Source organism: Macrobrachium nipponense, chromosome 1, assembly GCF_015104395.2.
Source record: "Macrobrachium nipponense isolate FS-2020 chromosome 1, ASM1510439v2, whole genome shotgun sequence".
Taxonomy (NCBI): Eukaryota; Metazoa; Arthropoda; class Malacostraca; order Decapoda; family Palaemonidae; genus Macrobrachium; species Macrobrachium nipponense.
In genome coordinates this window covers 140,496,816-140,509,604 of record NC_087200.1, presented here as the reverse complement: position 1 = coordinate 140,509,604, position 12,789 = coordinate 140,496,816, and the positions used below count along the sequence as shown (strand labels likewise).

Here is a 12,789-nt window from a genome sequence, read left to right as displayed (position 1 = left end):
AGAACATGTGTTTTAGGTCTGGAAATATAATTTACTGGGGTGTTTTTTGGAGGGCTTGGAACGGATTAGCCATTTTACATGTAAAAGTGGTCCAAGATACGAAAACTTCATGATACGAAGGGCGCCTCAGTACGGATTAATTTCATATCTCGAGGTGCTACTAACTATCTATATCTATATATATCTATATATATCTATATATTATCTATATATATCTATATATATATATATACATATATATCTATATATATATATATATATCATATATATATATATATATCTATATCTATATCTATATCTATATATCTATACTATCTATATAATATCTATATATCTATATATATATCTATATATATATCTATATATATATATCTATATATATATAGTATACTATATATATCTATATATTATATCGTATATCTATATATCTATATATATTATCTATATATATATCTATATATATATCTATCTATATATCTATCTATATATATCTATCTATATATCTATATATCGCTATATCTATATATCTCATATATATATCTATCTATATATCTATATATCTATATATCTATATATCTATCTATCTATCTATTATATCTATCTATCTATCTATCTATCTATATATATATATATATATTATATTATATATTTATTCGTTTTGATTTATCACGAGCTAGAAAATATTGACAAGTTTTAAAAAACACGAAATGTTCTATTAAATGTGAATTGGCACCAAAGCGTTGTTTTCAAATCAACCACACATCAGTTCTGCAGACGACAGCCATCAACTTAGGCATAGCACAGTTCACTGTATGTATTTATTTATGTATTTTCAATAAAGCGAAAGACTTTGAGCATTGTATTTATTAAAAGTGAAACAGTATACTTATTAATAGTGTGATAGATTTTGCTGTTTTTTCTTTTTCGTCTGACCTACATAGTACAGGTATTCTCCTAGCCTAGCATATACTATGGTATGCTGTATACATACGAATACAGTAGCCTAGCCTACAGTATACTACTCTATACAACATGTACTGTACAGTAATTAATATAAGCCAATTCTAGAGGTTCAGTGCATTCTGACAGTAGACACGAAACAAGAATCAGCTTAGTTCCGACATCAGCATAATTGAGCGATGTCTGGCTGCTGATGGCTACGTATAATTAAAAACGTAACGAATATGCATCTTTTCCATGAAACTTTTAGAATTTTATACATTACTTCACTGTATCCAATATTGAATGATGTCCCGAGATCGACGTATTTAGTGTACAAGACCCAGAGGAAGTGAAAGGAGGATCAAGAGAAGAAGGAAGAAGAAGAAGGATAAAAGACAGAGATTAGGAGAGAGGGAAGAGGACGCATGAGAGTGAGAATGGAAACAAGAAAGTGAAATTTGTAGTTGAGAGAGAGAGAGAGAGAGAGAGAGAGAGAGAGAGAGAGGAGAGAGAGAGAGAGAGAGAGAGAGAGAGAGACGACGAATAAGCCCTTTCACAGAAAAAACCTCCTGCCAGTGGTTTTGAGAAGTGGCCCATCCTTCATGTTTCAAGACAAAGTCATTCTTTCCTGCAGTGTGAAGATAAGAAGAAGCCCATCTGAAGCTTTAACTGTTTCCTCGAGAAGCCATCATATCATCAAGCATCGATCTCATCAGCTGTTTTACTAGCCAGCAAAGATTTCATTACTGCACTGGTCCCCCTTTTCACATAGATTTAATTTAGTTATATAAATAGAAGCCATTCTGCATTCATCTTTGTGAATAAGCTTGTAAATAAACTTGTTTTGAACGAGTTTCTTTCTATAATCGTATCCTGTGTTTCAATTGTTGGTGTTGAATCTTTTTTGTTTAATTTAATAAAAAAACCTGATTGGATTGCGATCCATCACACAGGCTGATCCCATCAAGACAGGAACAGCTGAGCTGCCTTCCTGGACTTGCTGATACAAGAGTCCGTAAGAAAGACTCACGCTGCTACCATATCTATCAGCATGCCCAGGTACTTTATCCTCTGCTTGGGGATGAGATCAGACTTCTCAAAATTTATGGACACCTAGGCTGTAGCAAAACTCGAGGAGACGATCCCTGTCCTAAGGCAACTGCGGGCGGGAACTCACCAGGATGTATCCCGTGCGAATAGGGCCCAAGCTGACACAAGGGTGAACTCTCCCATGAACACCTGGGGAGCAGTTGAGAACCCAAAACAGAGTGCTCTGAACTGGAAGTCTCCATGAGGATAATGCAAAGATATCTGTGGGAGGATGGATGGATGTTTATTAGGAATTATGTATATCCTTCAGGTCCACCATAAGCATAAAGTCATTCTCCCTGTCAGGAGAGCACTGAGTGTGTCGTCTCCATCATGAAATGAGTCTGGCAAACAAATTGGTTCAAGGGAAAGAAGTCTTTTATAGGACTCCAAACCCACAATGCTTTTTCTCTAGAAGAAAGATACGACTGTAAAAGCCTATTGACTGATCCAACATTACTTCCACAGTGCCCTTCTTCCTTGAGTGTGAGATCATTCGCCAACCAAGGACGTAGGTTAGGAGATGGACTGGGTTGTTGGCGAGGTGGCCGAGACTCAAAGGGAAGTAGATATCCCTCCAGAATGAAATCCACTACCCAAGTCTCGGCTCAGTCTCGCTGCCATGTTGCCCAATGGCTCACCAGGCACCTGTCCCACCAATGGCAGCAGCTGGAAGAAAACGCCGCCTCTAGTGTCGCCCCTTCTTCTTCCCCTTGTCCTTTTTCCCATTGGAACGAGGGCTGAAAGGGATGAAATTGCATGTCCCTCCTGGCAGAAGAAGAAGGCTGGGTATTCCAGTGAGTCCCCTTCGAAGCCTGGGTCTTTACAAAGATCGAGGAAGTGCTAGCCTGACCTAATGGTCGGGATGCATCAGCAAGCGAAGACCTGGAGGTCTAGTGAAAAAGTGGTCACTGTCTCCGGACCATCTCTTGTCCACCACAGCATCCACCAACTCTCAAGGGAAGAGAGAGGCAGAACCCAGCAACAGTCTATTCCTAAGGGTCAATACTGACTCTGGACCTACAGACCTGGAGATCCAAGTCAGGACAGTGTCCTCTTCTTCAGCACCAGGTTTCCTCATGTTTGCCATCTAGTGGGCAAGATAGGAGACGGCTCTGCCTCCAGACTGGCTCAGTCTCTCGAAGACAGAGTCCTCCCCAGGGATAATTACACCCTAGACAGCAATAACCTTGGAAGCTGTGAACAACCACAGATTAAACCAGGAGACTGCCTGGAAGACCACGATAGCAGTGGCTTCCAGTTTCGCTGCCTCTTGTTGTGAGAGGGAGACCCCTTCAGAAGCAAGGTACTGCAGCAAGAGACCTGGCCTAAACAAACCAGGTCTTGGTCAACCTACATAGTCGGCAAGGACCTCTCTGAGGCAGAGGGAGAGGAGGGAGCAGGAGCCTGTCTGAGTGGTTAGACTGAAGTGAATCCTCTTGCCCAGAGATAAGGTTATTCACTTGGTAAAATACTCCCTTGGCAAGTGTAGAGCATGGCAGCCCCACCAAAATCTTTCTCTCCTTCTTGGGACCTAAAAAGGATTTGAGACGTAAAGGACAATCCACAGAAGATGCCATGGCCCCTTCCTCGAGATCATTGTGCTAAAGAATCAGCGCAATTATCTCTGCAAATGTCCTCTGTATTTCAGGGTTGTACACATCCTGAGATCTTCCAGTCCTTCCAGGGCACGGTTGTCCTGATCTACTCTTACTGCAGGGGCAGAACCTCAGTAGACCCCTGGGATCCTTCTTGAACTACTCAGGCATATGACCGAGCCAGTCCAAGAACAGAGCCCAGGGCGTAGGCCTTGGTAGCCAAACTCTGGGGAGAAGCAAAGTTGCCGGAGTTACTCCTGTCCAACTCGTGCCTCCTGGTAAAGCCCCAGGAGGTTGATGGGACAGGTAAGGAGGATCAGGCGCACTTGCCTGTCCTGCCAGAAGAACTGGCAAGAGAGGCAAGCCGTGGGCGGTCACCAACCCACGGTGGTGAAGGCAGCAAAGGTCTCGGAGAGAGCTTACGCCTCGGTGAAGCACTGTCCCGAGGAGAGCAGAGAGGTTTGCCTGAGTGCACCCGAGCACCTCCCTCTGGCGAGTGGGACCAGTCTGGTGAATGTGATTGGGGGCTGGCCGGAGCAGAGAGCTCGAGAGCTGCCTGGTGTGAACTTCCGCTGCCCTCATTACATGCCCCAGTCTTCTTTGAAGCTGAAACTTCCCAAGAAGAAGAATGAGTAGGGGACCTCATCTCTGCCTATCTGGGAACCTAGCCGAGCACTTGGGCCAGTGCTGGCAGGAAGTGTCAAAACACCTGCACATTTCAGCACTTTCTCTCACCTGTGCCTGAACCAGATTGAGGAGTGGACTCGCTAGTGCTGGTTTGGGGTGACTGAGATTCTGCAGAATCCCAAGCACTCTGCATGACTCTGCTCAGCTGACCACCCAATACATACTCCCAAATCTCGTGTGGAACAATCAATAGGAGTAGTCTCCTCCTGAGTGTCCAAAGAGACTCAGGAAGAGATAGGCACAATACCTGTCTCAGAAGTGGACTTCTTCGAACTGGTATAGGGAGTGCAGACGGGGGAGCCCACGCCTCTGAGGCTTCCATGACGTGAGACCCCAACAGGTTCCCGAGCCTGAGGGCTGGGAGGAGCCAACGAGAGATCCCACTGCCTCCCCTGTGGAGAAAGACAGTCCTTACAAGTCCCGAGATGGGACATCTAAGTGGGGGAGAGGCAGCCTTATTCTTCTTGAGCTGACGAGCCTTGGAAGAAGGTGAAGCGGCAGCAGACGATGAAGACGAAGTAGGAGAAGACGACGACACCTTACGAGAGCTCTTATTTGATCTCTTTGTCACCTTCTTCAAGATGGTGGTCAGGTTCCCCATCAAAGAGGGAGTAGCAACAACCACAGGAGCAATTGGGACAACAGGAATGACCAGGGCAGAGCTGGGGCAGAAGGCACAGCAAAAGTGCCCAGTTGACAGGGACTGCAGAGGCAGCAGAAGAAAGGAACACATGAGGAACAGGAGCGGGCTGGACCACAGGAAGAGCAGGGGGCAGAGACACCGCATACTCAGTGCCAGTGTGTGCACAGCTGTCTGGTCCACAACTGCCAGAGTCACCTGCGTCAGGATGTGGTTGGACACAGTTGTAAGCACCTTGGCAAAGGCTGTCATGGTCACTGTGGTCATGGTAGAAATTGAAGTGGCATGAGTAACAACCAAGTAACACCTCAGGTGCTCCAAGATACCCTGCACAGAAGGAGAGCCTGAGTGCCCTAGAGAGAACCATGCTTCCTGGAGCTCGTCTACCTCATGCTGCTCAGCCACTATACCTGAAGAAGCAAAAGTTGGGTTAACTTCCCCCCTCCAAGTGAGAAGAGGCACCAGAGAAGTAGTTAATTACCCAACTAGTACCTAGTTATGAATTGAATGGCTGGTTTCCAACTGTGCTGAAGGCATTTCCATGTGTAAGGACCTGGGATTTGTATTCGTGCAAGAACAAAGGTCAAATTATCATATTATAATTATTGAAGGGCACTCACATTTATTACACCATGCCTTCCCTGCCTCCAAAGTTTTCTGTTCTCGAAGGGCTGCGTGGAATGTAGCTTCTTCATAGGCCATGTGCCAAGTTCCCATGCCAACAAAAGCACTTACTAAAAAGAAGCAGCGCCACTAAAATACTAGCATTAACCAAGTCCTCATTTCATTTTTATAATCCTGTAAATAAGAGGTACTTGCATTAGTCATATCGCATGCCCAATCACACCCTTAGACCATCAGTATCCTGATTCACTTTGAACTTCAGGCACATGTAATGAAAGGATTGCATCATTGCAATTAGATGTAAAGAGAAGTTCAACTGATTTAATTACAATGACAAACTTTGTTTTACAGTAGTAAACATGGTATTTTTATAATAAAATAAGGTTTTGTACATACTTACCCAGTAATTATATGGCTATTAGTTTCCATGGACGGCAGTCTAATTCAAATAGCTGCAGTTTCCCCTAAGTAGGAGGCAACCCTTGGCTCTAAACCGCCATGCCACTACATTTAAGATGAGTGTCACCAGAGGCAGTAGCTATTCATCTGCACAGCTCTCTTAACTGGATAGGAAACGACAAGCATTGTTTTTTTCATACTAGCAACTTTGCTATTTCAATACTTACATAACGTAATGCTTTGGGGGACTAGAATATGTCATGATCCCACCTCCTTTCAATGTGAATCAGCTATATAATTATTAGGTAAGTCTTGTATACAAAAATTATATTTTTATAATAAAATAAGGTTTTGCATATACTTAGCCAGTAATTTATATGACCAAAGCCCACCCTCCTCCCCTCTGATGGACATTTTTGCATGAAACAGAATGAAGTGCTTTGCTAGTGTTCCTAGTACTATTGTCATTGGGGGACGGCACTATGTACCTAGTACCTACACTGAGCAATCAAAGCACTACCCACAAAATTTGAATTAGGCTGCCATCCGGGGAAACTAATAGCTATATAATTACTGGGTATGTCTCATACAAAAATTGCACATTCATATTTTTATAATAAAAAATTTTACACATTTACCACAGCAGCCAAAAATTTTATTTTTAAAATGAAATTAGATTTAGCATATACTTACCCAGTAATTATATTGCTAAGAGTTTCTACCCGCATAAATTTCAAATTTGCGGGGTAGCATTCAATGGCTAGATGTATGTACAGTGCCATCTCCCACGGCAATAGTACTACAACAAAAACTTTGCTAATCACATCATTCTGTTTTAATGCATAATGTCTGGTGGGGAGGCAGTGGGCTCTGATCAGATAAAGGTTCAGTTGAAAGGGTCATATAATATTTGGTTACAGGAACAATTTCAAAGGCACAGATTTCATTGAGAAAGAACAAATCAAAGTATAAACTATTCAGTATTTAATCCCTACTGAATACAGTCTGGCTTATATTATGGCTACCATTAGAAGACTAACAATTTAGGTATGTAGTGTTTAACTCAAATTTATGGGGTGGACAGCATTCTGAAAACACTAATATATTCTTTTATTCTGATTTTTTAATTTATATATTGGCTAGGAACACTTAACAGACTCATTCAGAATTATGAAGGTTTCTGGTAAAGGAGGGGTTATCCTTTCCCTCATTACAATACATAATATTGTTTTTAACTAAGTAATCCCAAGAAAAATGAGATACCCGGTCACAAAAATAAAAATAAGATTATGAAGGACAGAGTTTGTTTCTTAGTAGTATAGAGCAACACACATTCTCCATATCCTCCGTAAGGCTTTTGAACATTCCTTCTCCTCTGGGCCTGAGCTTGGAAGCGGTCTAGGCCTGGGATGCAGATGAGCCGATCAGACGCACTCTCCACTGCACTGGGTACACTTACGTCACTATCACTGCGCTTACCTTTTAAAGTTTTGCATCTGACGTTCCATCCTTTCAAGTGCAGCCTTAAGATCTGCAATTTTTCCGTTGCTCTGGGTTTGCAGTCTTTAGTAGTAGCAGAGAAGTAATACAGGTTTAGGGTTTAGGTGTTATATATTGGCTCGCTAGAATGAGACCTACTTACGCTTTTCTGGAGGAAGCCTTCCTAACCCTATCCATTTCCATTTTCTTAAATAGGAAATTCAATTCTTCCACTCTTTTCCTCATTCAAACCTACATATTCTTAGCAGGTATTGATACAGGCATTCCATTTTGTCTACACGTCCTTACAACTGTGTGAGGTCTACCGAAGCTTTCGGGTAGCCTTACCATCATCTCTCATTCACACACTAATGTCTTCTAAACCGAAAAGCTGAGTCCGACATTATGAGAAAAATGATATTGTCATGATACCATAAAGTTTTATACATACTTTACCTGGCAGATATATACTTAGCTATAGACTCCGTCGTCCCCGACAGAATTCGATTCCGTGGCACACGCTACAGGTAGTCAGGTGATCTACCGCCACTGCTGCTGGGTGCAGAACTAGAACCATCCATTTTTCTAAAACAGATTTGCTCTTCCACCTGTCTCCTGAGGGAGGCTGGGTGGGCCATTTAATAGTATATATCTGCCAGGTAAGTATGTATAAAACTTTATTGTATTCATGACAATATATTTTTATACATTCAACTTCCCTGGCAGATATATACTTAGCTGATTGGCACCTTTGGCGGAGGTAAGAGACAGCTAATTACTGAATAGACAGGGAACATATTACGTTGTAGGTAACAAAAATATAAGAAACCTTGGTTCCTACCTGTGTCCGGCGAAAGACTTCATGGCTACTGCCTAGGAGCTTACAATCGCCTCAAGAGCCTCGCGAGGTAGGTGACCTCATGCTAGAATTCTTGATGTCTGTCGATTGGGGGTCTTATCCACTTACTCCGACAGAACCAAAGGATCTTTGTCAATGGGGGTCCTATCCACTTACAATGACAAACACCTTGCCAAAAATATGGCATCATTAAGGAGCATAACACAGATCCCGATCACCTGATCCTAATACCTGGGTTTAGTACTACGATTGAAAGGAGTTATCCCCCCAACATCCTTTCAAACGACCATAAAAAACTCAAAACCAACCAATCTTTTAGTTAAAAACAATATTTATTTAAGGATCAGTACCATCTCCCTGTCCCAGCACGGTATCCGCTGATACATAAGGTCCAGAAAAACACTTTTCATAAGTCACTCTGACGTCTTTTAAGTAGTGGACGGCAAAATACCGAGTTGCATCTCCAATATGTTGCTGCTAATATGTCTTTTCATTGACCATATTTCTATTAAAGGCTAGGGAGTTGCAATTGCACGGACTTCGTGTGCTCTAACCCTAAGCAGCTTAAAGTGTTTCCTCCCTTGGCTATTTCATGTGAGCCTCCGTTATCACATTTCTTACGAAGAATGCTAATGCATTCTTCGACATTTTGCCTCTTCGGGTTCCTTACTTCCCCCGCGCACCATAAGGCTCTGAATTACAACCTTGAAGTTGACTCTTTCTCTTCAGATAAAACTTCAGTGCTCTGACCGGACAGAGAGACCGGTTTCTGTTTCTCTACCCACAAGGGAGAGAGGCCCTTGATTTCAAAACTTCTGGGCCAAGGCTTAGAAAAAAAAAGGTTCTCATTCCTTGGCCAAAAACAAAGGTTGGAAAGAGACAACAGCAGAATCTCCTCTAAAACCTACCCGAGAGTCTAATGCTGTATCTCACTGACCCTCTTTGGCCGTCGCGAGGGTCAAGAGAAAAATGCTTCCTCGAGAGGTTCCCTAAAGGATGCCTTATCAGGTGGTTCGAAAGTATTCGAAGAGAGAAACTGGAGGACCACATCTAGGTTCCAACTTGGAGTGATAAAAGTATTAGACTTTTGTAGTACCAAAGATCTTTATCAAATCATGGAGATCCTTTTATTTCCTTCTATGTTAAGGCCCCTGTTTCTAAATACAGCCGAGAGCATACTTCTATAACCTTTTAATGGTAGAAAACAGCTAAACTTGAATTCCTCTCTAAGGAAGATAAGGAAATCAGCAATTTTGGTCACAGAGGTATCGGAAGAGGGACAGCTTCTCGACCTACACCATCTACGGAAGACTTCCCACTTCGATTGATAGACCCGCAGATAGAGGACCTGCGGCTCTGGCAATTGCGCTTGCCGCTTTTCGCGAAAAGCCTCTCGCTCTGACAAGGTTCTTTCGATAGTCGAAAGGCAGTCAGGGAGAGAGCGTGGGTGATGTTTCGGTGATATCCTCTCGCGAAGTGGGGTTTGTTTGGAGCAGATCTGTCCTCATGGGAAGAGATCTGGGGAAGTCCAACCGTCCAAGTCCAGTACCTCTGTGAACCAATCTCGAGCAGCCAATATGGGGCGATTAGAGTCAGTTTCGTCGCCTCCGATGAACGGAACTTTCTAACACTTCCCCCAAAGAATCTTGAAGCGGGGGAAAAGCTAGGGCATCTATGCCCGACCAGTCCATGAGAAAAGCATCTATCGCTATTGACTCTTGGATTTTTCTACAATGGAGCAAAAGTTTTCATCCTTCTGGAGAGAAACGTAGCGAACAGGTCTATCTGATTCTTCCCCCAGAGACGGAGAGCTTTTCGGCAGACTTCGGAGTGTAATGGTTCCACTCTGTTGGAAGGACCTGGTTCTTCCATGCTGAGTCTGTCTGCTCTGACATTGTGTTTTTGTCCCCCTGTACAAACTCGTCAGGCAAATACAGTGCCTCGTTCCTCTGCCCATATCAGAGGTCTCTCGCTATCTGTATAGTGTAAGCGAGTGAGTCCCCCCCTGTTTTTTCGGATGTAAGCCAGAGCCGTGGTATTGTCTGAATTTACCTGGACTACCACCCGCCTCTGACCTCCGACTCGAAGTATTCAAGGCTAGATGAAACTGCCGATAAGTTCTTTTTACATTTATAATGCCAGGAACACCTTTCTCCTGTCCAGGTTCCTGCACTTCCTTCTTTCGTAGAGTTGCTCCCCATCCTCCCGGTTTCCGAGGCGTCGGAAAACAACACTAGGAGAGGGTTCCGAATCGCAAGGGATATGCCTTCGTTCTTCTGAAGCGGGGTTTACCCCCACCTCGGTCTTAATTTTATTCTTGAAGAATGGGGAAACTGATCCGAAAGATCCCCTTTCTTTTTTTCTGTCCCACATTCTTCGCAGGTAAAATTTGCAGAGGTCTCCAGTTGATTGGCCTCCCTAGGGAAACGAACTGCTCCAGCGACGAAAGGGTGCCCCAGAACAACTTAACCTTCCATTCCCTCGCTGAGCTTCGTTCTTTCCCTAAGAAGCTTGATATTTTTCTCCAAGCCTCGAGCAATTCTGTCTTGCGATGGAAATGGCTCGAAAACCCCGAGAATCCATCTGAATCCCCAGATAGACAATGTCTTGGCTGGGGACCATCTGAGACTTCTCGAGGTTCACGAGCAGTCCGAGTGAGCGAACGAGATTCACGTCGTTTCTAAGTCCTCCAAACATTGTTTGTTGTTTTGACTTGGCCCTTATTAGCCAGTCGTCCAGATAGAGGGATATGTTCACCCCCTCCAGATGAAGCCACCGTGCTACGTTCCTCATAAGGTTGGTGACACTTGAGGAGCCGTAGACAGGCCGAAGCACATGCCCTGAATTGAAGACCCTTTCCCTGCATCATGAATCGTAGATATTTCCTCGATGACGGATGAAGAGGGACGTGAAAATATGCGTCTTGTAGATCCAAGGAGGCCATCCAATCTCCTGGACGCAGAGCCGCTAGCACCGATTTGGATGTTTCCATAGAGAACTTCTGTTTCTCTACGAATCGGTTCAGTGCGCTCACATCCAGAACAGGTCTCCACCCTCCCGAGGCTTTCGGAACTAGGAACAGTCGATTGTAAAAGCCCTGAGAGTGTGGATCCGGTACTAATTCTATGGCCTCCTTGTCCAACATTTTGTTCTACTAATTGCAGAAGGATCTTCCTCTTGACAGGGTCCGCGTACTTCGCCGACAGTTTCTCTCGGAATAGACGTCAAGGGAGGTCTGTCCTGAGGGGATGAGTATCCTCTCTCACAATTGAGAGGGACCAGTTGTCCGCCCCTCTCGACGTCCATTCTTCTGCAAATTCAGTAGTCTGGCGCCTACTGGTGTTGGAGGACTTGAGGTTCATTTGCTTTTCTTGGTAGGTCCTAAAGGCGAAGCCCTACCTCTTCTTTCTGCTCCTCTCTTCTTAAAGGAGGATCTCGAAGATGAACTCCCTCGAAAGGGCGCTTCGGACCCGTGTCTCCCCCTTCGTGGCAGGAACAGCTGTCTTCGGCCTTTTGGTTTGATTGAACCAGAAGGTCCTGTGTCGCCTTCTCGGTAAGTGAGTGAGAAATATCTTTTTTCACTAACTGAGAAGGGAAAAGCTGGTTAGACAGAGGAGCGTACAGAAGGACGACCTCTGTGCCGAGAGACAGCTTTCGTAAGAAAAGAACTGAATACAGTTCTCTTCTTAAGTATTCCCGCCCCGAAAAGGGAGGCCACTTCTCCCGATCCGTCTTGCACTGCTTTTTAATTTATCCATACAAGTCAAAATACTATTAAGGATATCGGGGCTCAGTTTGTTCATTGTCTTGTGTCCTCTTGGCCTCACCCCAAGGGACCAGGTCCAAAAAGTTGAAAACTTCCAAGACATGGAACAATCCCTTGAGGAGATGGTCCATTTCAGACATTCCCCAAGTTGTCTTGGCTGAAGAAAGAGAGCGTCTCCTTGACGCGTCCACCAGCGTTGAGATAAATCGCATCTGCAGTCGCTGGAGGGCGAGTCCCATTGCTTCGCCTGTCTCATACCAGATACCCCTCCTCCCAGAAAGTTCTGGAGGGAGGGCAAGGTAAAAGACAGTCTTTCCCGCCTCCTTCTTGGAGTTAAGCCAATTTCCAAAAGACTGCAAAGCCTTCTTCATGGAAATTGTCGGCCGCATCTTCAAGAAGAAGGATGACGACTTTTGCGGTTTTCGCAAACAGCGCGTGAACAGCGACCGAGGAGAAGGAGGAGCGGCAGGACTCAATGAATCTCCAAATTCTTGGAGTAAAAGCGCAGCCAACGCTTTGTAGTCTGATAGTCCCCGCCGCTTTTTGATCTTCGGTGTCGAGACATCTTCTAATGCAAGTTCCACCGGAGAATCATTATTAGCCGAGGGAGAACGTCCTCTTCTCGCAAGGTGAGGACTCTTCGCAGGATCAACTGCTTCCCGACAAGGTCGACGGCCGCTTGTGCGACATCTTGTGTCCCTGTCGG

At 44.2% G+C, this 12,789-nt stretch overlaps 1 protein-coding gene across 6 annotated transcripts in view; it reads right to left on the bottom strand.

Annotated features, from left to right (window-relative positions):
• LOC135219688 (uncharacterized) overlaps positions 1-5,709 on the bottom strand; it is a 221,448-nt gene extending 215,739 nt beyond the window's left edge. For 5 of the 6 annotated variants that reach the window (XR_010315492.1, XM_064256642.1, XM_064256644.1 and 2 more), the window contains exon 1: positions 5,577-5,709. Coding sequence is in view for 5 of the 6 variants with exons in the window: in XM_064256642.1 (XP_064112712.1) it covers positions 5,577-5,673 (97 nt within the window). In the remaining variant the exon portion in view is untranslated. The remainder of the gene's footprint in view (positions 1-5,576) is intronic. The other variant, XM_064256646.1, reaches the window with a different exon arrangement.
• Positions 5,710-12,789: the final 7,080 nt, after the last annotated feature.